Source organism: Hyposmocoma kahamanoa, unplaced genomic scaffold, assembly GCF_003589595.1.
Source record: "Hyposmocoma kahamanoa isolate Upper Pololo Valley unplaced genomic scaffold, ASM358959v1 202, whole genome shotgun sequence".
NCBI classification, from domain to species: Eukaryota; Metazoa; Arthropoda; class Insecta; order Lepidoptera; family Cosmopterigidae; genus Hyposmocoma; species Hyposmocoma kahamanoa.
This window is the reverse complement of record NW_020653726.1, coordinates 9,098,285-9,120,677: the sequence shown is the minus strand read 5'-3', so window position 1 is coordinate 9,120,677 and position 22,393 is coordinate 9,098,285. Positions and strand designations below refer to the sequence as shown.

At 35.9% G+C, this 22,393-nt stretch overlaps 1 protein-coding gene across 3 annotated transcripts in view; it reads left to right on the top strand.

The window, feature by feature from the left end:
* The window catches only part of LOC113227217 (phosphoinositide 3-kinase adapter protein 1), a 34,546-nt gene extending 14,141 nt beyond the window's left edge, over positions 1-20,405 (top strand). For 2 of the 3 annotated variants that reach the window (XM_026460111.1, XM_026460110.1), the window contains exons 2-15: positions 1,079-1,370; positions 1,524-1,771; positions 11,551-11,668; positions 12,982-13,208; positions 14,167-14,333; positions 14,967-15,111; positions 15,895-16,046; positions 16,886-17,018; positions 18,216-18,406; positions 18,493-19,330; positions 19,411-19,476; positions 19,551-19,648; positions 19,726-19,865; positions 19,989-20,405. In XM_026460111.1, coding sequence (XP_026315896.1) covers positions 1,079-1,370; positions 1,524-1,771; positions 11,551-11,668; positions 12,982-13,208; positions 14,167-14,333; positions 14,967-15,111; positions 15,895-16,046; positions 16,886-17,018; positions 18,216-18,406; positions 18,493-19,330; positions 19,411-19,476; positions 19,551-19,648; positions 19,726-19,865; positions 19,989-20,157 — 2,984 coding nt within the window. In that variant the 3' untranslated portion in view covers positions 20,158-20,405. Of the gene's footprint in view, positions 1-1,078; positions 1,371-1,523; positions 1,772-2,874; positions 3,102-11,550; positions 11,669-12,981; positions 13,209-14,166; positions 14,334-14,966; positions 15,112-15,894; positions 16,047-16,885; positions 17,019-18,215; positions 18,407-18,492; positions 19,331-19,410; positions 19,477-19,550; positions 19,649-19,725; positions 19,866-19,988 lie in introns of those variants that run through there. The other variant, XM_026460113.1, reaches the window with a different exon arrangement.
* The last annotated feature ends 1,988 nt before the right edge of the window (positions 20,406-22,393 follow it).

Below are 22,393 nucleotides of genomic sequence, written 5' to 3'. Positions count from 1 at the left end.
GTCCTCGCTGTGCCACCATTATCATTGATAAAACAAAAAATATACGACCCAAATAACACTATTAATACAAACAAGGTATTGAGACTCAAAGATAGTCATCTAACTTACCCATAGTGGGGACACTATCAGCATTTTCAGCACTCTGCAGAGGTAGTTCAATTTAATTTATTTATTATTCTTATTCTTTTCGTTTTTTGAACAAACCATTAGTAGCAGTAGAGCTCAATGTGAAAGAGTACATTCAGGGTAGGTAGTACTGCCACCTTACCTATTTCCGCACCCAAGTAGTTAATGTTAGCATTAATGAGTTCTGGTTATGAAGAGTAAGGGTGCTGGTGAAATTACAGGCACATGGGACTTGTCAACTTATGTCTCAAGGTGGCGGGCGCAGTGGCAGTGCCCCTCAGATCTTTGCGATTTAAAGCTCTGAGTGGCACTGCAACTATTATGGATAGGCGTGTAGCTTACCATTAGGCGCACGACTTGTTCGTCCCGTAACTTAATATTATAAAAAAAAAAACAATTTCCAGGAGTGGGTTGTTTGTTTCTTTTACTTGTTTATGCAAAATTTTACGTAAAGGTGATTTGGATTAGGATTTTGTAATTTAAATACCCATCTACATTTATAATCCTTTATTTACTTAGATCGCAATAGCTAAATTACATTTTGTTAACGTTCGAACTTCTATTAACCTTACAAATTCCTCGGAAACTTGCTATCTGTACCCACCAATTACCATAAATTCGACTTTCATGATCAGATGTAAATGGATTAAATATCTACGGTTCTCGTTTTGCATAACTACTGATATTTCATAGTAGCTGAAAATGTGTGATAGGCTAGAGTATGGTAACCGCTGTTTCATTTCAGCTGAAGAAAGCTTGATTGTTGTTATCATGCTACAATAAACAGGTGAAACATAAAACGCAATGTTTCAATTCAATTTGCAATTCTTTGGAGTGTTGCCAAAACAACACCTATACTGAATAAATCGGTCAAGTTTACTTTTGATTGTATGCAAGCAAGTTCAATAGTGACTATATCGTTTTTCTTATGTAAATATATGTTTTGTTACAGATAACCCTTCGTACTTTGCGTTACCAAATAAGGACGTTCCTGATGGTGCTGAGAATGCAGGGGAATTGTACTCACGATCGGCCCCAAGTCGATGGCCGGAGTCTTTTAGATCTTTGGGCTCTCCTAGAAGACGCGAGCCAGAAAGCCCGAGAAGGAAGGAATTCAGGGCACTGTTACGGTCGCTATCCGCACAGGAACCTGAACAAGCAGAGGGGTTTCTCAAAGGGCAGCCCATACTGGGAGACTGTGCTCCTGGTGATATGAGACATACCTTTACCGCCCCTAGAATAAAGTAAGTTTTAAATCAACTCTCTTATAAATATCTAGATATTCTTAACAATGATAGTTTCTTATATTCTTTATACTGGATAGTAGAGCTCCTACGTCAGAGCTGCTAAGTCAGAGTACAGTACGTAACAATGCTAATTTTTCTTTCCGACTACAGGAAAGGCAAAATGCCTATACAGGTGGGTACTCCAGAGTCTACACATGAGCGGGAAGAAGTTTTTTACACCATTCCGCTGCAAGGCCGTAGAAGACATTCTGTTGGCGGTTATTTGGCAACAGGAGCCGCAGGTAATGGAGAAATTACTACAATGCCTAGTGAGGTGCCGAAAATGCCCCCACCAAAATTTGGGCATAAGGATGACGAAACAATCAAGCGGAGGAGACCGAAAAATTTCCCTTTCAAGGGTAAGTTCCACTCTAAACTCATATTTTATCGTATTTATCTTTGGTACACATCAGGTTATCAGGCCATGTGGTGTCATGTCATGTCAAAAAGTGCCATGTGGCCATTATTAGCACAGGACAGGTATAATGGTACAATCTGCCTTGGTGTGAATCGATGTCTTTTTTGTATTTATTATTATGTTGCCAAATAAACGCTTTTGATCGTGCAAATTTTTTAAGCGAAAAATATTGAAATGTTGATATTAAGATCGTTATGTTGGCACTTGTCTTATTATGAGTTATACAAGGTGATTGTTACACAAATCGTAATACCAGCTATCCGCTAAGTTTTCAGAGCCGACATGCGTTCAACTTATAGAAGCCGTTAGATTTGACATTTTTACGAGGTTCGATAAGAATGTTTTTAAGGAAAGCGTAGTAAGCTCTATTATTAGGTAATAGTTACTCGTACGTATCTGACGTTAAGGGAGCAGATAAAATGATGGATGGTCGTAAACAACAACGGTGCAGACAGAGGGCCAGATATCGAGCGTTGATCCCGCGCGTGCACTTAGACCCCTACCCAGCTTCTATGATGGCAGCGATAAAAAGAAGATGCAACTTCCAAAACAATAATATTTAGCGGCACTTTGATTTACCCAAGCGCTGCTTTTAGTTGCATACGCCAGTGACCTTTTGACCTACATTATCTTTACGAATTGTACTTAATTTGACTCAATTTATTGCATCTCGTAGCCGATTGGAAGATATTGATAGTGATAACGAGTACATCAGAATCGGAATATGCGCATAGTTGTTAAATATTTCTATTTATCTTACGTAAGCTAATTAAATCCTTGGATGACGGTTGATAAGGCATTTTCAGGGATCGTTGTCTCTATCTATGTTCTCGTCGTTGAAGTGATCAGAGATAGACGTACGGATTAATCGGGACGTGTTTAGTGTTTACAGTCCCGTATTTGGATACGATAACGTTCCGGGAATATTTACACATGGGCTCAAATGTGTTTGAAGAGATTAGGCGCCGGGGATGGCAGAGTTGCGATTATCGTCGCGCCGGGTGGTTAGTATGCGAAGAGCGTGCGCGTACGCTGCCAGACGCCAGAGACGTCCCGCCGCACCGCCACACTGGTGTCGCTCGCTTGCCCGTAGCACCGCATACGAGAGCAATCCGACACTTCATTCTGGCACAGTGTCGTGGACTCCTGTTTTGCGTGCGCTTTCTAGTGGCTGCAGGCCAGTGCAATGTCTTACTTTTGAATTCTCGTGAGTAACGAACATTCTCTTTAGTGTTTTAAGAGTGGAAGCACTGAAGCAATGGCTGACACAAGTAAGTTTTTTTACATACATATTCGTCATTTAATAGCTAGGACGTGATGAGCTTAGTTATGAATTTAAGAGCTGAAAAAAAATTGGTTTTTTTAAATTTTATATTTCCTGTTTTGTCGGAAGACTTTACCTATTGTTTTTTATACTTTGAAAATGTATGTTATTGTCTGTATCCATCAACATGTGATTATATTATTTTTCCATGAATTTAAACTAAAAAAGGTTGTTACTAATTGAATAATTATGTAATGCGGTAATTGAATTAAATTGACATTATAATACAAATTTTGATGAATTCAAAGCCATTCGAGCTTCCTTTGTATGAGCAATTAGAGATAAATATTTATTTACGATAATGTTCCAGTTAGACACAATTCACGTTTTCGATTCTATGTTAAAACAATACATACAAAGGGGTGCTATTAATTTATTAATATTTTATATATTTTTTGATATACTATATTATGACAATCCATTGTCGTTTGTCCTTCGTTCCTTAGCTCTCCCCGCTCAACATCCTATGTCGACTAATCCCATTAGCCTACGTCACTTTGTAATTCGAAGACGTCCTGAGCCATCTAAAAATCAATGTCAAAAAGCACCGTATGTCATTACCAAATTCGTTTTACCGTTGACTTAAATCCCAACTAACGATTCTAGTCTCTAATACACTGATATTAAAGTGTTTATTTGATGTTTTATCATTTCTGAACATAATTATTTATGCAGGATGGTGTGCATCACTGAATAAACATACCTTGATTTACATGCATCGAAGCGTCTCCCGTAATGTGGTCGCAGTAGGAATGTAAATGAAGCGTAGTACCATTCTACAGCGCCTCTGTCAGGAGATACATAGCTTCATGTGTCTGTATCCTGATAAGCACGTCGTAGTGAGAGCCTTGTGCCAACCATGGATAGCAAAAGTTTGTGATAAATGCTGTAGGCTATGGAATATCAATTAGCTACATAATATAAAAACAACACGCGAAATTATTATTAATTAATAAAATTATTTTAACTCAAATGAAAAATCCTTTCGAATGGAATTTTTCTTTGTGTTAGTTTGAGATTTGTATCCATAATAATAACAAAGTATTTAAAAAAAAAAATAGATGAATATAATCGTAGTAAAACATGATATTCTATAAAAATAACATATGCAAATTTTTTAAAGTACCTCCTTAGAAGAGATACGTGCACAATACTGGAATGTATTGCAGGAGATGGACGTACATTTTTATATAAATTAATGAAAGACGATGTAACATACTTCAATTTAAAAAATGGCAGCTATTATATTTTTTCCAATTATTGAAAATCGGGTTTTTGAAATATTTTTTAACACCAAAAGTTTTTTCTGGTCAGTTCTATAATTCGAATTAGAAAATGAAATAGACCAAAAAAAATCGTTTAAAAATCTGATTTTCAGTAATAAGCAAAACCGTGATTGATCCCTAGACACTTTTGATGTGTGTATGTTTACACATATCGATAGTAAAGATTACAAATTATATAAACAAACTATTAAGAATTCTAATGTCCTATAGTTCCATTGTGTTCTAATAGCCTAAGATAATAGTTCTCCAACATTGTGGTCCTCGTTTAATTTAGTAGGTATCCAACATTGCGGTCCTCTTTTAATTGTGTAGGTTATATTATAGTCTTGCCTTTCACAATCGCCTAGATATGGCGCCCCTTCTAATGTTTCTCCTTTTGTTTCATTTTGAACAGTTAACATCCATGAGGAATCGTCTAATTTTAGTATGTAAGTAGTCTTTCAATTGTATTTGTTGCTTTTAAAATCCGTGGTATAATTACTAAAAAAACATTTTTTTTTTATTTCACGTCATAGTAAAATAAGTATACGGAATTTTCTCAAAATCGTGGAAGGGAAATTGTATGCTCTATTGATGTGAATATCGTTATCACTACATATTATCCTATCCTACCAATTTTATAATAGTACAACCTAAGTTTATTTCTTCAGAAGTAATATGAACAAAGTAAAAAATTGAAATATTCGACATCTGTCCTTTCAGAAATCTTTCAGGTGCTTCAGTCATTGTAAAAAAAATACACAGAGAAATTGTGATGATGAAAGCAGGGTTTTGTTTGTCTTCGTGACAAGAATCGCAAGAAAAGATAAAGGACGTCGACACATTATCTCCTGTGACCGTATTCAAGGCTGCCCGCGTTTGCTTTTATTGTATTTTATGCTTTGTAACAGGAAAGTGAGTTTTGTAACATTCCGGTCACTATAACTAATTGTTTGACAAGCTATTAAGACAGGATGTTTAGCAAATAAGATAGATGAGTCGAAGGAAGACTTAATTATACCTACATACTTAAATATCAATACCAATGTTCTTTGATACACGTATATATTATGATCATTGATCGATACATAATTTTGGTTGTACATTATTACTATGATGCGATACGTATATTATAGCAGTTCATAATACTAGCAAATGTTTGTATTCAAACTTTTGTATTACAGTATTTTAAAGTAAATAACAATTGTATGAATGTCAAAATAAAGTACTTCGCATAAAACTCCATTTCAAGTGATATTAAAATTTATGTTCATTAATTAGGACGCGATGTCAGAAATAATGATTTAGTAACGTCGCCGGGCCGGAGAAAAAAGAAATGTTTATTTTAATACCGACTGTGGTGAATCACATATAATCTGGCGTTACAAACAATGTTCTTCTTCTTTTTTAACATGGCAGACTGTAGCAGAAGATCAGTGGCACTGAGAAAAATTTCGCCATTATGCCGCGTCACAGACCTTGCCTCCCGTCACTATGTCTGTTACTAAACTCTTTTTGTAAAGTAACTTCTATTTACTTATTGATGGGTTTAGATCTATAAACGATTTTATTATTATTATTACTAAAGTTTCGTCATTAACACATTTATACGTCTCACTGCTGGGCACGGGTTTCCTCTCACGCAAGTCAAAGTCAAATAATAATTTGTTTGATAGGTAAAATTTTTAGACTTGAAACCGTCATTTTTATAAGCTACTGCTCGTTCACTACGCTAACCTCCCTGAGAAGAACGAGCAAGAAACTCTAGGGATTTCTCTTTTCAAATAAACATAAATGCTATGGAATACACTTTGAATCAAATTTGTATGGAATCTAGAGCCATGTCGTCTTTCCATATATCTTAATCTAACACGTAGTCTATAATTTTGTAATATGACTTTTCAATTAAAATACTTTTAATGTAAGTTTTTAAACTTAGGAAATGGTAATCTTAATATATGATCCGGAATCTTATTGTAAAAACGTATACCTACAGTTCCTCAGAAAAGAAACGTTTACCTTAGTTAAACGAAATCGTGGTACCATGGTTTGAACTTAGTTCTATGGTTAATATTATGGATACCTTCTTTCTTAACGAAATTATGTATATTTTTACGGGCAAAAGTTTAGGCCATGGTTCGCCACGCTGGCCCAATGTGGGTTGGGGACTACCCACATTATTTACATTATTCGTAAATCTTTCTCGATGTGCAGGTTCCATTTCAGTGTTTTCCTTTACCGAAAAGCTCATGGTAAATTTCAAATTAAAAGCTGCCTCTGTGGCGGAACAGTTGCCGTGCCGGACTGCCACGCAGAGGTCCCAGGTTCGATTCCCGGGCCGAGAGAAAGATTTGTATAGTCTACACTTATTCATCTCGTGAGTTTGAGTGTCATTTGCGGTTGTCTATGTGTGTATCCATGGCACCCATGACACAGGGTTCCCCTAGTGCGGGGCTATGTTGAGTGTGTGCGAGTGTGTGCGCGTTACACTGCACACAAATTCCGAAAAACTCAGAGGTAAGAGCTCGGATTCGAACTCACGAAATTGACTAAAATTTGAGAAGACAATTTATATAGTTTAGTATTTCGTTGACGCCGCGTCGTTGCCGTTTAACAATCCTATGCCTATGAAATCTGTAACTATCATATACCTATCCGCTTACATATTAGCAAAAAGGTACGTGTAAGCGATAGTTCTCTATGATAGAGTCGTAGGAGTCCAAAGCCATGAGTTACGGCTAGTTGGAGGCATTTCACATGGAAATTAATTATTGTTACACTAATAAAATTTGAATTCTTCTATTAACATTCATACTTATTATTGTATATGTACTTGTTTTTATTCTCAAAAAATTTTGTTTTAGCTTGCCTTTCTATACACTATTATAACGTGTTTACTTTATGCGTAGTGTACCTAATGTATTTTAAATTTAGAACAGAGATTCCTTAAATTGCATACCATATACCTACCACTATGTCTACCACTGAATATCATCTGTTTCTTACATTAAATATAACAAACACATATGACTGTTTGTCGGTATACAAGGAAAGTGGTAGGTTTTTAAAGATTAAAGGAAGCGAATCTTCCACAAACCCATTGAGTTCGACTTAAAAGCGACCAGCTTCCTCTCGCGGAGCCATTATCTGACGGAAATTAGACGGTCTTGTTCGATATATTTACCTTACAACAATAAATGTTGGGAAGTAGTAAATACTTAAATATCGAATATATTGACATTATTTACTAAGGAAATGATAATTAAATAAATAAGGAAGACCGTCTACTGTAGAGACAGATATGCGATCTCTAATATTTTTAAACGACTTCAAAATAGGAGGAGGTTCTCAGCCTATATGGTCCTATTGACCACATGGGCGTAAAAAAGATTTCGATTGCTCTTTTTTGTTGGAAAGGGGGTACCTCAGTAGTAATTCCATTTAAATTTGAAGAAAATGTTCCACCTCTAAGGGTAGCAAATTAGGGAATGAATCCGGTTTATTGCAATTTATCCACTTTCCGATAACCGATTTCAAAAACCTTTGCAAATAGATGTAATTCTACAAACTTTTCAGGTCAGTTTTTTCTATAAAAAAGTTATAATTATAATGTAAGCATAATTTTTTTTTGGTCGACAACGATGTCATCTGGTTAGGCTGAAAACAAATTTATAACGTACATAAACATTACATACGTCGTCATTGTACTCTATTAAGACAGGACCTCGCTGATTCTGAGTAGGTACAATTAAAAATCGTGAAAAAACGATAAATAACACAAGCGTCATTTGAACTAAAAGTGTAGCATGTAACAAAGAATTTACTGAGATGAATAAATGTAATGAAAACTAATAATTACCGTAGATACTTATAATACACCGTATCTACGATATTAGCTACGTATTAGTATTATTGTACATTTAAAGTAGCGCTATTTTTTCCTCTAAAAGCAATAACCCAATTAGGAAGATCATACAACGATAATGCTATTACTTAAAATATATGCATAGTAGTTTCTTTGCAGCATGTAGTGCTGAGGCTCCATCCTTTTCATTAGCACTGGATTCCACTATATTTCCGAAAGTGTATTTATCAAACATTTTTATTGTAAATGCGCTTATGAATAAATGTCTTATTATTATTAGTATTAAGATCTTAAATTTTTTTATTGTATCTGAATATGCTTTGAGTAATGTGGATACCTTTAATTGGCTTATACACAACAACTGTTGCTTATAAAATGTATTTATGGTAATCTGTTGGTGGTCCAAAGAAATAAATAAATTCTCGTGTACGGACAGGTACGAAAACAATTTCAAAAGTAATCACTTTTCCTGCAATGGTAACAAAAGGCATCGGCAACATTTCCCGTTGGACAAACACAAAAACAGATCAAAAAGCTGCCAGTTGTACCTGCGCGGAACTATAGGAAGCTGTTATATTTCACTCCGCACATCAAACCGGACGGACCACTCGACTGAAAACTGAATGCCATCGGGAAGCACAATCGCTTTAGAAAGCAATGAAAGGCATTTCGAATTGGACATTTTTAGTTTGTTTTTAGCTTTTTTTTGCAAATGGCTTTAAAATTGTCGACTGTGTCGTTAAACTAAGGTGTTATTTATCTTTACACGTAATCAGTCATAAAAAATTGCACAGAGATATTTGATACTTAATTTTGTTATTGAGAGATATTCTGGACCGTTTTTACATTGTTCAGTTGTGGCGGTACTCGATCTTTATTTTTTTTGTACTCTAAGATTTTTTGCCAGCAACAAAACACAATAATTTGATTTATGATGTCCAATCCTCATATAACTGGAAAAATGTCATATCGATACACATCGTATAGGTTGGAAGCAGTGAACCATAACGCCCTGAATGGGCCGAGGTACCTACCGGGAGGTTTAATTTCGTTAACTCTACTTTTACCCTCTGAAATTTAAGATATAAATAGGTTACAAGAGATTATATTGTAGACACCGGAGGTCGTAAGACGCATGTGTAGTAAGTAATAATTTAATTTGTGTCATGTCATTTACGATTAAATGAAAAGGGAAATAATAGGTCAGAGTGTTTAAAAATATGCAACGAATAATATTCGAGTTCAAAAAGTAGGTATCATAGGACTATATTTTCGATGATTTTTTTTAACTTTTCGAAGGATGAAAATCTACCATGAAGTAGATATATTTCACTCACAACCTTATACCTATAACTGTGCTTTATCTATTACTTATCGGGTTTGCAATAAATGCACATTGGCCTATACCAAATTATCTTTTCCTTTCGCGGCACGCGTTGCATCAAATAGGCTATATTTATTCCGGGCGCCGCTGATATACGTTTGTCTATTTAGGAAACGGATATTACATTTAGCTGGGGTTTCATTTGGCTGAGGTGGGCAAGAATAAGCCCGTGTGTTTCCGGTGCGATGTGGCGCGGTGCATGCCATATTCTGTAAGCACAACGTATGCGTACCATGCGTGCATACGTGCTGCGTAGCTATAAAATTTAACAACCAACGTATGCCTTCATTCACTTGGACTAGGGAAGGAATATGTAAGTGTGTTTTTAGGACAGCCTTATTGGCTTTTTTAGAACGACACATTCTGGGAACAATTGCTTCAAAGAATGTAAATTAACAGGGGAATATATCGTTTCTAGTTCACAGTCGGGTTTCACACAACACACTTTCGTGAAAAAATGTCTAAGAAATTTTGATCTATATATATTATTATACATAAACATGGATTAGTTCCAAAGTACCCGTTGTTCCCATGTTCTCTACGAAACATTATACTAGTTACATATAAGCACACGTATACATACCTATATGTATTTATAAGATACGTACTTCTCAGCGCCCAACAAATAGGTACTATATTTTACAAAGGCTGTTCATTAGGAACGATATTAGACTCTGTAATGCAAGCTAAATTAAAACCATCATTGATTTCAAGAGCACTTTGCTAATGGATTCGGTATTATTCTCAGAATAAACCAATACACAAACACATTTATACCATATTTATTTAAGTTGAAGATTTAAGACATATAGTCTCTACATTATTTACGTTTCCAAGTTACAGATACATCGTGCGCACAAACATCAGTTGGAAATAATATTTGAGAATAAACATCAAAAGGTGTTTACATTATTGACTTTTATGATAGGTTTATGGCCACCCGTGGTCTTTTGCCCTGCCAATGACCCTTATAAAGGACATCGCTCATGTGCCTTGATTATCCCATGACAGCACATCCTTTCATGCGCGAGTATATTTCGCTGATAAATCAATCGGTCCATTGTGAATTGATGACATTTGATATGTGGGTTTTGTGTTACATTTGTTTGCTAAAGAAAACGGAGATTTGATCATGTGTATACGTAAAAAATCAGCAGTTCCATCTATTTTGGTCGAGTGTTGTTTCATACCAGCCCGACTAAAATATTTTTCAGCATACTTAGATTTCTTTTTTCGCGATTTCAGGGAGGTCACAATAGTAAAAACATACTGCATATAAATAGAATAATCGATCTGCAAGTCTAATGCAAAAAGTTAACAATTATAAAGTATATTAAAATTAATGTACCTATTTATCTGTATATTTGTCCTATATTGTATTCTATACTCGTGAGATAAAACTTCTTATTAACCATCTGATGGCGATACAATTTTGCTGAGTTGTTGTGCCCACGCCCATAAAAGTTTCTGAATTATTAGATCCCACTACTGGGCACGGGTCTCCTCTAAGTAGAGGGTTAAGGCCATAATCCTCCGCGTTGGCCCAATGCGGGTTGGCGACACACTTTTCAGTAGTATTGCAATGCATGCCAGGTGCAGCCAGTCATATATAAAAACTACTAATGTTGTTGTTAATTCTGAGAACAAACATTCATTTTTATGCACGTGTTTAATTTCAGGCAGGTAATCTCGTAATAGAAATTACCTTGTCTCCCAAAAAGATTAAGTAGATAGATAATACTGTATTGATTTTATAATTTATTTCACAACTGGACGGTTGTAAACTTAATGATCTTTCCTAGTATTTGTTTCAGCTTTTAGTTAATCCACTAACAGTTATAAAAAGAACAGAAATAATAAAATGCCATATTTTTTGTTATAGAAATGGAAGATATAGCGATATTATGGAGCTCGGGGTCTCCAGAGAGCGCTTTGTGGTCTGATTATCTCGTCGCCAGCTTCGACAAAATTATGTCGCAGAGAGCTCGCCACCACTATAAGTAAGTAACAACGTAATGAAACTATTTTTTTATTTTGTGGAACTGCAAAACGAGTTGTTTGTTTGAAAAACATATAAACGCGACTGAGATTAGAAAAAAATTGTTTAATTTCCAATGTAGCAATCGTGAAACCTTAAAAACTCGATAAATAAACATCTATTTAAAGTATCAGGTATACAGTTGGCGTCCTAAAATACCTGACCCTCTAAGTTTCTAACTATTATTTACTTCTAAGTATATGAGTATGAAGAAAGGTTTTTAACACACTTAACCTTTAACATGTGGGCCGTAAAATTCATTTTGGTATGACTTCCGTATTGCATCATTCGTGAATGACGTTTTAAGAAATTTTTACGACATTTTGATCTTTAATTACGTTACATAAATACAAATTACAACCAAAAACAAAATGGTGAAATTACAGGCCCATGGGACTAGTCAACTTATGTCTCAGGGTGACGGGCGTAGCGGAGTGCCCCCAGATCTTTGCGATTTAAAGCTCTGAGTTTCACTACAACTGTTATGGATAGGCGTGTAGCTACCATCAGACGCACGACTTATTCGTCCCGTCACTTAATATTATTTAAAAAAAGATGGAATTCCTAACACTTTTCTGTTGAATGAGTAAAAAGGCTCTTAGAATGAAAAGGTCGGCTAACGAATCGGGTATCTTAGGGCATCCACTGTACCTAAAGGTAGATTTTTTTACTTGTCAGAATGAATGGGAATAAAGGCGCAAGTATGCGTACTTTATACAGCAATTGTGCCTTTTTTCGTTCCAAGGGTAGTATAATAATCGCCATTCAATACTGGTTCAAAGTTGAGACAACAACAAAGAGTAACAATAAAGAGTAATTCTACAAAGAGAGAAATAAATGTTATAAGAACGTCTTCACAGCAAACTTCATTTTTATTGTATACGTAGGCGTCTTTTTCCACTATACTTATATCGTTTAAATTTCGTTTTGTTTTGCTCGGGTGTTACTTTTATTTGACAGTAATTGTTTCGGACGGATGTCGGACGGGGACCGGTAGTAGACCCCCTGTTCCGAATCCCAGAAATGACTGTCCGAAATATCACAGGGATCATTTTATCTCTAGGTGTACAAGCGATGTCCGTATTTTCTCTGATTCGAATTGGACTACGCGGGTCACATAGACACTCATAGACAGCCACAATAAATTACAGCCAAATTCAGGGTAGAAATAAATGTGAATCGAACCCGGGACTTGTGCGTGGCAGTCCAGCATGGTAACCGTTCGGCCACGGAGACAATTTCACGGAGATTTTTGAATTAACTGTTGTCTTTCAGAGTAACACCAATAACAGCCGAAGACCTCCTATCTCACGGATCTCAAGAGAAATTGGACAAATTGGTGAAAGCGCAATTGCAAATTGTGATTCTATGTCCAAATTTACTTATGAAACTATCAGATCTGAAACGAGATATCCATTGCGAGGATATGTTCAAACTGGATAAAATTCTTGTTATGCTGCTGGGTGTGGAGAAGAGTCAAGTAATTGCTAACCATTGTGAAGGTAAGGTTTTTTTTAATTTGCGAATAAAAACCAATTTACCATTTGTTTCAGAGTAGGGGATGGAACGATACAGTTCCACAATCGCTGTGAGCTGTAAGGTATATTTACCATTATGTAACCATTTAGCCACTTAGAATTTTTTTCGCACTGTTTACTACGGAATATAAAACTTTTTGACTTTAAATTGATATACAATGTGATTAGACAGTGAATTACAGTTAGGATCAGCGCTAACCGGTGGAGGATATTAAATTTATCAATCATTTTATGCTATTAAATTGAATAACATATAAATTTCTATGCCATAATATAATATAATAAGCTCGTTACGATATCTCGAGTTTGTGATCATGTTTAAATACTTTTGACGACCTCGAAGCTCCACCGGGGCCAATGGCAAACACTGTTGCTCTATGGGCGCTGGATGAGGAGATCCTGGGTTCGATTCACGATAGGACCAATTTGGTGAATGTACTTTACTAAATTGGTTCTGGTCTGGGTGTCCTACTAAGTGCCCCAGAGTGAATTCCGTTGCTCTGGCGCTCATAGTACAGGGAATTCCCTGGTTTGAGACCAGGCAATTGGCGTGGTTGTCAGGCACAGGTATTATTAGTTTAGATTCTCGAATCTCACAAGGCCTAAAAGATAAGTTTTGGATTTTTAAATAGGAGAGGCGGTATTCCCCGGCATTGGCACGGTAGGGACTCGGGTTCAAGAACCGGCATACAATACGTGCCGTATAGAGCAGGACCGCCTTCTGCATTTGTGCTGGAAGCGAGTGGCGTGTCGCTTATTATTATTATTACTGACACTATCCGTTTCTCAATAATAATACGTTCTGTGGTAAAATCCTTCTACTTCTAGTTGTACAGTTAGCTTTATATGGATTTTTTCCACACGGCTCATAAATATATAACCCTGTACTTCATTACAATACACTATCTCTCTTTACTTCTAGACTACCCTACAATAGGTCAGTGGCAAATGATGTGCGTTCGCGAAAAGGACACGTCGTTCGTAGACACGTTCCTCACCGCTGCAGTCGGCATTCTTCGCACCAAGGACTGCAAGGACTCTGCCACAGATAGAACCAGCTTCTCCATTGTTCCAAAAAAAGTTAAAATTGTAAGTGACTACAAACATATAAATAACATATAATAAATGACTTCGAGAATAGTCATTTAGCTTCAGGACGTCCTCGTCCTGATTTTACTTTTTAACTGACTTCAGAAAAGGTGATAAGATATTCCCAATTTGTCTGTATTTTTTTTTTTGTTGGAAAAGTACGACGTTAATGGTAGTTCTATTCAAATTTGATCCACCTCTAGAACACAGCGAAAACTGATAACTAAACTTTGAGGTCGGTTTTTTATAAACAAGTTATAACAATGTTGAGTCACAATTAGTAATTCTAATGTGGTTTTCAGTTTTATGACGTATGTGACCCGTCCGTTTAAAGAGTAATCTACTAGGCACTAAAGAAATATTGCTTTAAACAACTCAAGTTCTCCTACTTTTTTTATTTCGATATCTAATTTCAATTCTCCCATTTAGAAAACCATTCTGAGTCAACAGTACAAATATAACTTCATATTTATAATGTACGTACGTATTTATAAGACATTTGAAATGTACTCAGTTTATTTGTCTGTCAATAAGAAATTAAGTAAATAGATAAGCACTTTTCAAGTACCTACACGTAACTGACAAAGAAATTCTTCTAATTTTTGTAATGGAGCTGATATATCTCGTTATCAGGGTCAGAGTCGAGTGATAGCGCTTCTGAATGACCCCATAAGAGATGAGGACAGCATTAAGATAATGGTGGATAAGAAGGGCGAGGTCATACAAATCCCCACTTTCAAGAAAAGGAACCCTTATACTCTTCAATTCGATATACCAGGTAAGTGCAAATAAGTAAAATTGGCACTAGAACATTTCTAGATCGTTGCATGACAAAAGTATCAAACAGATGAACAGATTGAATAGGGTTAATGTGTATCTATAATATACAGGGTGTCAGACGGTTATGCGACACGGAGGGAAGTATACTTTAAATATTGTAGACAGGATATTTTGCTACAAGGAGACATTATTTTATTCTTAAATATAATATTGCATTCAAAGACTTTTAAAATGTTGCTCGCCTTATCTAAGAATCGTACCGACCAAATCAATGCCTTACTTTCTCAAAGTCGTATCTTATACAGAGAGATTATTCAGGAGATGCCAAAACTTTCCATTTATTTTAAATTTTTTATCAAGGGTGTTAATTCGGACGCAAATACTTTAAGAATAGGTAAAAGCCCGTGTGTGAATATGAAGGAAATGTGATGTGAAATCAGCGTGCAAAATGTGTATACACCTACAATCCATTTTTTGCATTGCAATAACTTTGTGCTTTGAGATACGATTTCAGAAAGTAAGGCGACATAAATAGTAAAAATTAGCATCCTGTATTTTTATGATGTCGATTAAAAGAGTCATTTAAAAAGATTAATTCCTTATAAGTAACATAGTATCTTAAATTCAAAGAACACCATGAAAGTTTGCGTTTAAGTTTAGGAATATGAATTATAATGCATTTTGACATTTAAGACGGGGCCTTGTATAGTTGATAAGGGGGCGAAGTGTATGTATGTATATCTGGAATAAACTTTTGGTAACTTTGTATTTTTTATTTCAGAATCTTGCTTGGAAGTTTCTATGTTAATCTGGGTACGTGTGAGCAAGAACGGCCAGTCGCTGGGTCGTCGACAAATTAAGTGCGAAAGCCGATTGAGAGAACTGGACCAATTATTGAGAGCCTCTGATCATCCTTTAGAATTTATGTGTCAGGTTAGTATTTACTGTGGAAGAAATATCTTCGAAAAGGGCTTCTCTGCGAGGGGAAATGGTGCACAAATTTGACTGAACTGTGTAACATAGAACAAAGGAATTGACGAGAATGGTATCTGTACGGTGTTTTTGTTTGATAGATTGGCGATTTGAAAGGGTACCTACTGATTGCTGATTGTGAATTGATTTAAATTGCAACTAAATATAAGGCGTAAAGTGCTGATGGAACGTATTATCCGTCGCAGACCGTACAGTGTCCTAACCTAACGATTTTCGTACTGTAGCGTCCTAGAGTTACACGGTGTCTCTAACGTGCAGCTGTGTTTTCATCTATCGTTTTAAAATATAAATTTATAAAAAATTATAAGAGTTGAAGTTATTTTTTAACCGACTTCAAAAAAGGAGGTGGCTCTCAATTGGACTGTTTCTTTATATGTATGTTACGCAACAACTCCGGCAAAAATTTGTGAACCGATTTTGATGATTCTTTTTGTCGGAAAGAGTCAGTAGTGATCCCATTTAATTTTGAAGAAAATATTCCACCTCTAAGGGTGGGAAACTAGAGGATGAATGGCTTTTGAGGTCGGTTTTTTATGGTACCAATTGACGGGACGAACAAGTCGTGCACCTGGTGGTAAGTGATACACTTGCCCCTAACAGTTGCAGTACCACTCAGAATTTTAAAACACAAAGATCTAAGGGGCACTGCCACTGCGCCCGTCACCCTGAGTCTCATGTGCCTGTAATTTCACCAAAAATAATTTAAAAAAAAACGTTTGGAACGCCGTGTCTCTACAACGCGTGTCGTTTAATGAAAATGTAATAATTCGTTCTTTTAGACGCTCGGGTTCAAAGCTACCAGCAAGGAGCAGCTGGACAGCTGGATGCTGAATGCGTTCCAAAAGAATATCCCTCCACACTTTAATTTGCTGTCTTCTACTGAGCAGTTCAACCCTAAGGTTGATGTTTCAAGTAAGTAAAACACGTAATGTATAAAGAGTTTCCAAAGGAAGAAATTAGGACGTTATGAAACAAGTTTATGTATTTTTTCCATCGTGGATTCTGCTATTGACGTTAATAAGAGTCGTCCGTATTCCTCCAATTTAGTTACAAGCTCTTTTACAATAACCGATAATAATATAGTAACTCTAGAATATTTATACAAATAACGAAAATACCCCTTTTTATTCAAACATCACCACTGCCAATTTCTAACATTTAAGTACTTATTACTTATTCTGTATAAATATAATGAAAAGTACTTACAAAAGTATATACAATAAAAAAGGTGATGTGTCATGAATCACCTCGATTCATGACACATCTATTCTCAGATCGTAATTAAAGTTGTAATGTCAATAAAAGGGCCGGAAGAAGCTATTGTTGAATATACGAGCAGTTAATTAAAACAATTAAAAGTTTGTAGGCAAAATTACTCGCTTCCTACCTACCTTTTTTGTACTGTGGACGCTTGCAACTTTTATTATGACTCTCTACTTCAGTGGTCAGCTTTACAGAGTGGAATAATTGAAGCTTTCAATGCATAAGTGGTGTAACCCCATGAAATGCATATAAATAATAATGAGACATTTTAATTTTGCCTAATTCATTTTATATATAGGCACATCAAAGGTGTCTAGGGATCAAAGTATTTTTTTTAAATTGTTTATTGATTTAGTTTTGTTTCACACCAATGGTTTTTTTCGTCAATTTCATAATTTGAAATTGACCAAAAAAAAAAAACCATTGGTGTGAAGCAAAACATAATTAAGAAGCCCGATTTTCAGTGATTAGCAAAAACGTGCTTGATCCCTGATACTTTTCATGTGTGTAGGTAGCATCATAGAAAATTATGTGAGCTATGTAGTAATAATATACAATTATTATTTTTTTATACATGAAAGTAGCATTAGTACCATGTAAAATGATATTGTAGGAAAAAATTAAATGTTGGTTACACCACTTTTGCGCCGATAGCCTTAGTAGAAAATTTAATCAAATGTATGGAAATCTCTAAGAAAAAGCTACAAATATTCGTAACTACGAATCAAACTTTACAAAATATTTCAAATAAGTACCCGTGTGCCTACATAACACGATGATCATTTCGATGATCTTGAAAATCCCCTTTAAAAATTTTGTGTTTTTAATTACAACAATTACGCGTAGGTACAGAGGAGTATCCCACTCTCCTTCATTGGGGAGCCAGATTCGGTCTGGAGCGCCTTTGCTGGCAGCTACTGGAGTGCCCAGGCGGAGGTGCGGCGGTGGCGCTACGCAACGTCCGCCATCGCTCACCTGCCGACCTTGCAAGGGACCATAAGCATCATCGGCTTGCTGAAGTTTTGCAAGATCACATGGTAAGGGCTATATTAAGACTATTGATTGAAAAAAATATATATCGCGCTGCATCTAACAATGACCTTACTCTTCTTTTCTTTTGTAGAAAATAAATGAATTCTCTAATATGTATTACTACTTGAAAAATATGTCAGATAATGACAAAGATGATATGCAAGAAGATGTAAAACAAGAAGAGTTACGCATTGTAGAGCCATGTGATACCGTCGATTCACCCTCTGATAAGACTGAAGTTAATGGAATAGAACCATCGCCGGATCCCTTCAGCGAAGCTTGCACACATAATCTGGAAGTTCTCGAGGAATCAGAAGATAAGAAACATAGACCGATCTTGAAATTACCAAAACCAAAAGAGCAATTATATCAAAATGATTTCATGATTCACGACGACACAGAGAGCAGAATCCAACAAGCTATCGAACACGACTATTTAGTGCAACCGTCGAATATTAAGGTAGAGAGTCCCAAGTTCCGACCGAATAATTTGTACGCAAATAGTTCAAGGCTAATGCCACAACAAGCAGACATATTTCTGTACTCACCCACTGAAGAATCGAAGACTTTCACTATCGACACTCCTACAAGTGACATTAGTCAAATAAACCTAAGTACCAAAGATTTGCTACGCAACAGTGGCAGCGTAAAATCTGGAAAAGAAAATTACCCAGTAACCGCACAAGAGGAATTAGCTGAAATTATAAATGATTTCAAGAATAATGTATTCACTATATCTGAAGTAGAAAAACTAGTGTTAGAATGGAAAAATAGGAACGAGACTCAGCAGTCTCTGAAGGAGAAGCAAGAACAACTAAACAAGATGAGAGAAGAGTACGACAAGATTCAACAGAAAATCAAAGAGAATTTAAAGAGACCAACGCCTTTTGAGCGCGTCAAGAAAATGTTTTCAAAGAACAAAAATAAAAGTAAGTATCACATTTCATTGATGCAAAATATACAATATCGTACTATGTACGACAGATTCTAAATGTAAATATTTTTTCAGATCACGACAATAATGGTACTATCGAGAAGAGAAATGGTACTAGACCAAACAGTAGTCTGAGTGAAAGTAAGTAGACACGTAAATTTTGAAATTTGCAGTAGCCGAGCTCGCATATTTAATATTAAAGTTTTAAATTAAAGGTTCATCCTCGTCAGGACGTTTGAGTACGGTGAGTGGTGGCAGTGTTGGTGAAACGAATAGCGTTCAATCCGAAATGGATGACAAGGCCAGGTCGATCGTAAGTATCGCGTTAAATAACTTATTGAAAATTTCAATCTTTAATGGTTTGCTAAAGTATAATTGTACATTTTGCAGATATCCTCAAGTACCCTCACCATGCACTCAGCTTGCGATGGAGACAGTCGGCTGGATGACTACCTGATCCCACCGCCACCACGTCCACTCAATGGATGTCCTCAGTTTACTACCTTCGGTCATCCTAAGAATGATATCCGGTAAGTTTTTAGAGTAAAACACTGTTGAAATTGGCGCGATCTCATTCGGATGCAATGCATTGTTTTAAATTTATTCATCCACTCGGATGATTTCAAACAAAGATGTGAAACTCCTTGTTCCAGAGGCCAACATATGGCGACAATAGTAGAACGAGAGGCATCAGCGTCTCGCGAACGACTGGACTGTGACTCAGATACACACTTGCGACTGAACTTCTCTCGCGACAGACCGCGTTGCGACGACAGGGATGGCGCGCATATGTATATGAACATTTCGGCTACACACACTTAGCACGTGGTTCTGCAAAATACAAAGTGTCTCCTTTCTTCCCAATAAGGTGAAAAGCATTTGTAAAAAAAATATAATTACGTTAAGATCGGTAGGCGATAATCTGTATCCCTGCATTGCGCTCCTTAAAAGTGTCAAAGTCAAAGAACCATTTATTTCATAGGTAAAATAAATTTACACTTCAAAACGTCACGTTTAAGCTACTGCTCGTTCACTACGCGGACTTCCCTGAGAAGAACGAGCAAGAAACTCTAGGGATTGCTCTTTTCAAATAACCTTAAATGCTATGGAATACCAATTCAAAAAATCATTTGTGTGGAATCTAGCCATGTCGTCTTTCTATACATCTTTATCTAACACGTAGTCTTCAATTTTGTACTAGTGTATTTAATTTATGGCGATAGTAATTTTAAAACAGTCTTTTAAAACTAGAAAACCATAAGCATTATGCTATATGCCATCAATACGATAAGAAGAATAGAAACCGTCAATTTATCCATACTGCACCCTCCAAATCTAAGTACCAGTTATACTTGAACCTATGGAAATACTCGTGACTAAAGTTCTTTAAGATATGCAATCTGCTCCAAAAAAGGATTATTTTGCTATCGCAAACACAAAACCTACGACAGGAACGTCGTGAAATTAGTTTAACTAGTTAAGAATATATAACATTTATAGTTATTAAGGCCTAAAATGTCGGAAGTTCGGAACGCAAACCTAAAACCTGCAATACATGTTATAATAATACTTAAAAAAAATTTTTTTTGACCTTGGGAGAGGCGAGAGTCTTAAATAGATATCCAAAATAAAAATTGCGCAAGTTGATACAAGACAGGTGCTACCGTCTACGCTTTGGACAAGTGCAATACAAACAGCCAATGTGGAAGAGCTTTGTGGAGCTGCTCACACGTTTGGCGCCGCCGCCGTCAGTTTTTCATTGGGCATTGAAACGAAGTGACAACGTACATTAACATTTCAATTTACATTAAAACTTTGGAAATCTATTTCTCGGATTTAAATAGCGTATTTTTGTTTATCGAAACGAACCAAAGTTTAATAAATAAATTTCTGGGTCCCATAGTCATGGATTACTGATGCAAAATGCCTATTTCTCACTATGTTACACAAGTTATTAATTTAACTATCTATTTGTCACAAACGTGTGAACACATTGGCCGCTTAGAAGTGAAACAAGTGGTCGAGCGACTGTGAGTTGTGACGAGCCACGCCAAATGCCATCCGCTAATTAAAATGCAGCTAAGTGACAAAATATTTTTTTGAGATCTCTTAGAAAACCATAACCCAGTTTTAGAATATTGAAATTGTTTAATGACATTTCAGCTATGCATCGCTAGGACAAGTTCCGATAAGTCGAAAACGTTAACTAATTTCAACTGTTTTTAAAAAAGAATTTTGATCTATTTTTTGCAATTTAAAACGGTTATTTGACCAGTTGTCACTTAGGCGCATTTTAGTTAGTGCCCGGCAATGAGCCTTGTACACGTTGGCGCTCACCTTCACTCGGCTAGGCGAGCGATACCGAGCGACGGCAAAGCAAAGCAAATAGGCTGTCCATACGTTGGTATTGGACTTCACTCGCCAACGCTGGACCAACATGTATTGCAAGCTTTACATTCAGCCTTGTAAAAGTTAATGGTGTCCATTAATGACTTGCTAAAAAATGTCATACAAGAAATCACAGAACTTTATTATAAAATACAAGATCCGAAAAAATAGTTTCATTTCCTATGTGTAACAATCGCGAAAACATAGGAACTCGATATATGTATAAAGTCTGTTTTATACTAAATACAAAATGTGAATGTTCAAGTAAATTTATTATTTTCGGTATAATTATGTTCTACATTGTGCCTCTGTGTTTGGATATATGTCCTGGACGATCGTCCACATCGGTAATGAAGACTGAATGAATATTTATGTAAATACTTTGTAAATACTTTAAAAGAATTAGTAGTAATATTTTATTTATTTACGTCTTATCAACAATATACGTCTAAAATTCACCCACAGGCGATACGATCTATTGAAATAACACAAAATACGTAGTTTAGTCTATGTTATAGAATAGGGATATATAACATATACATAACAAACGATGAAGTTATAGAAATACGTGTTACGCGTGCACATACGCGCGTGTCTCAAAATGCATTTATACCTATAAAATATCAAAACAAAAAACATTTGTGTTGTTTCATTTCCTATTTATTTTTAG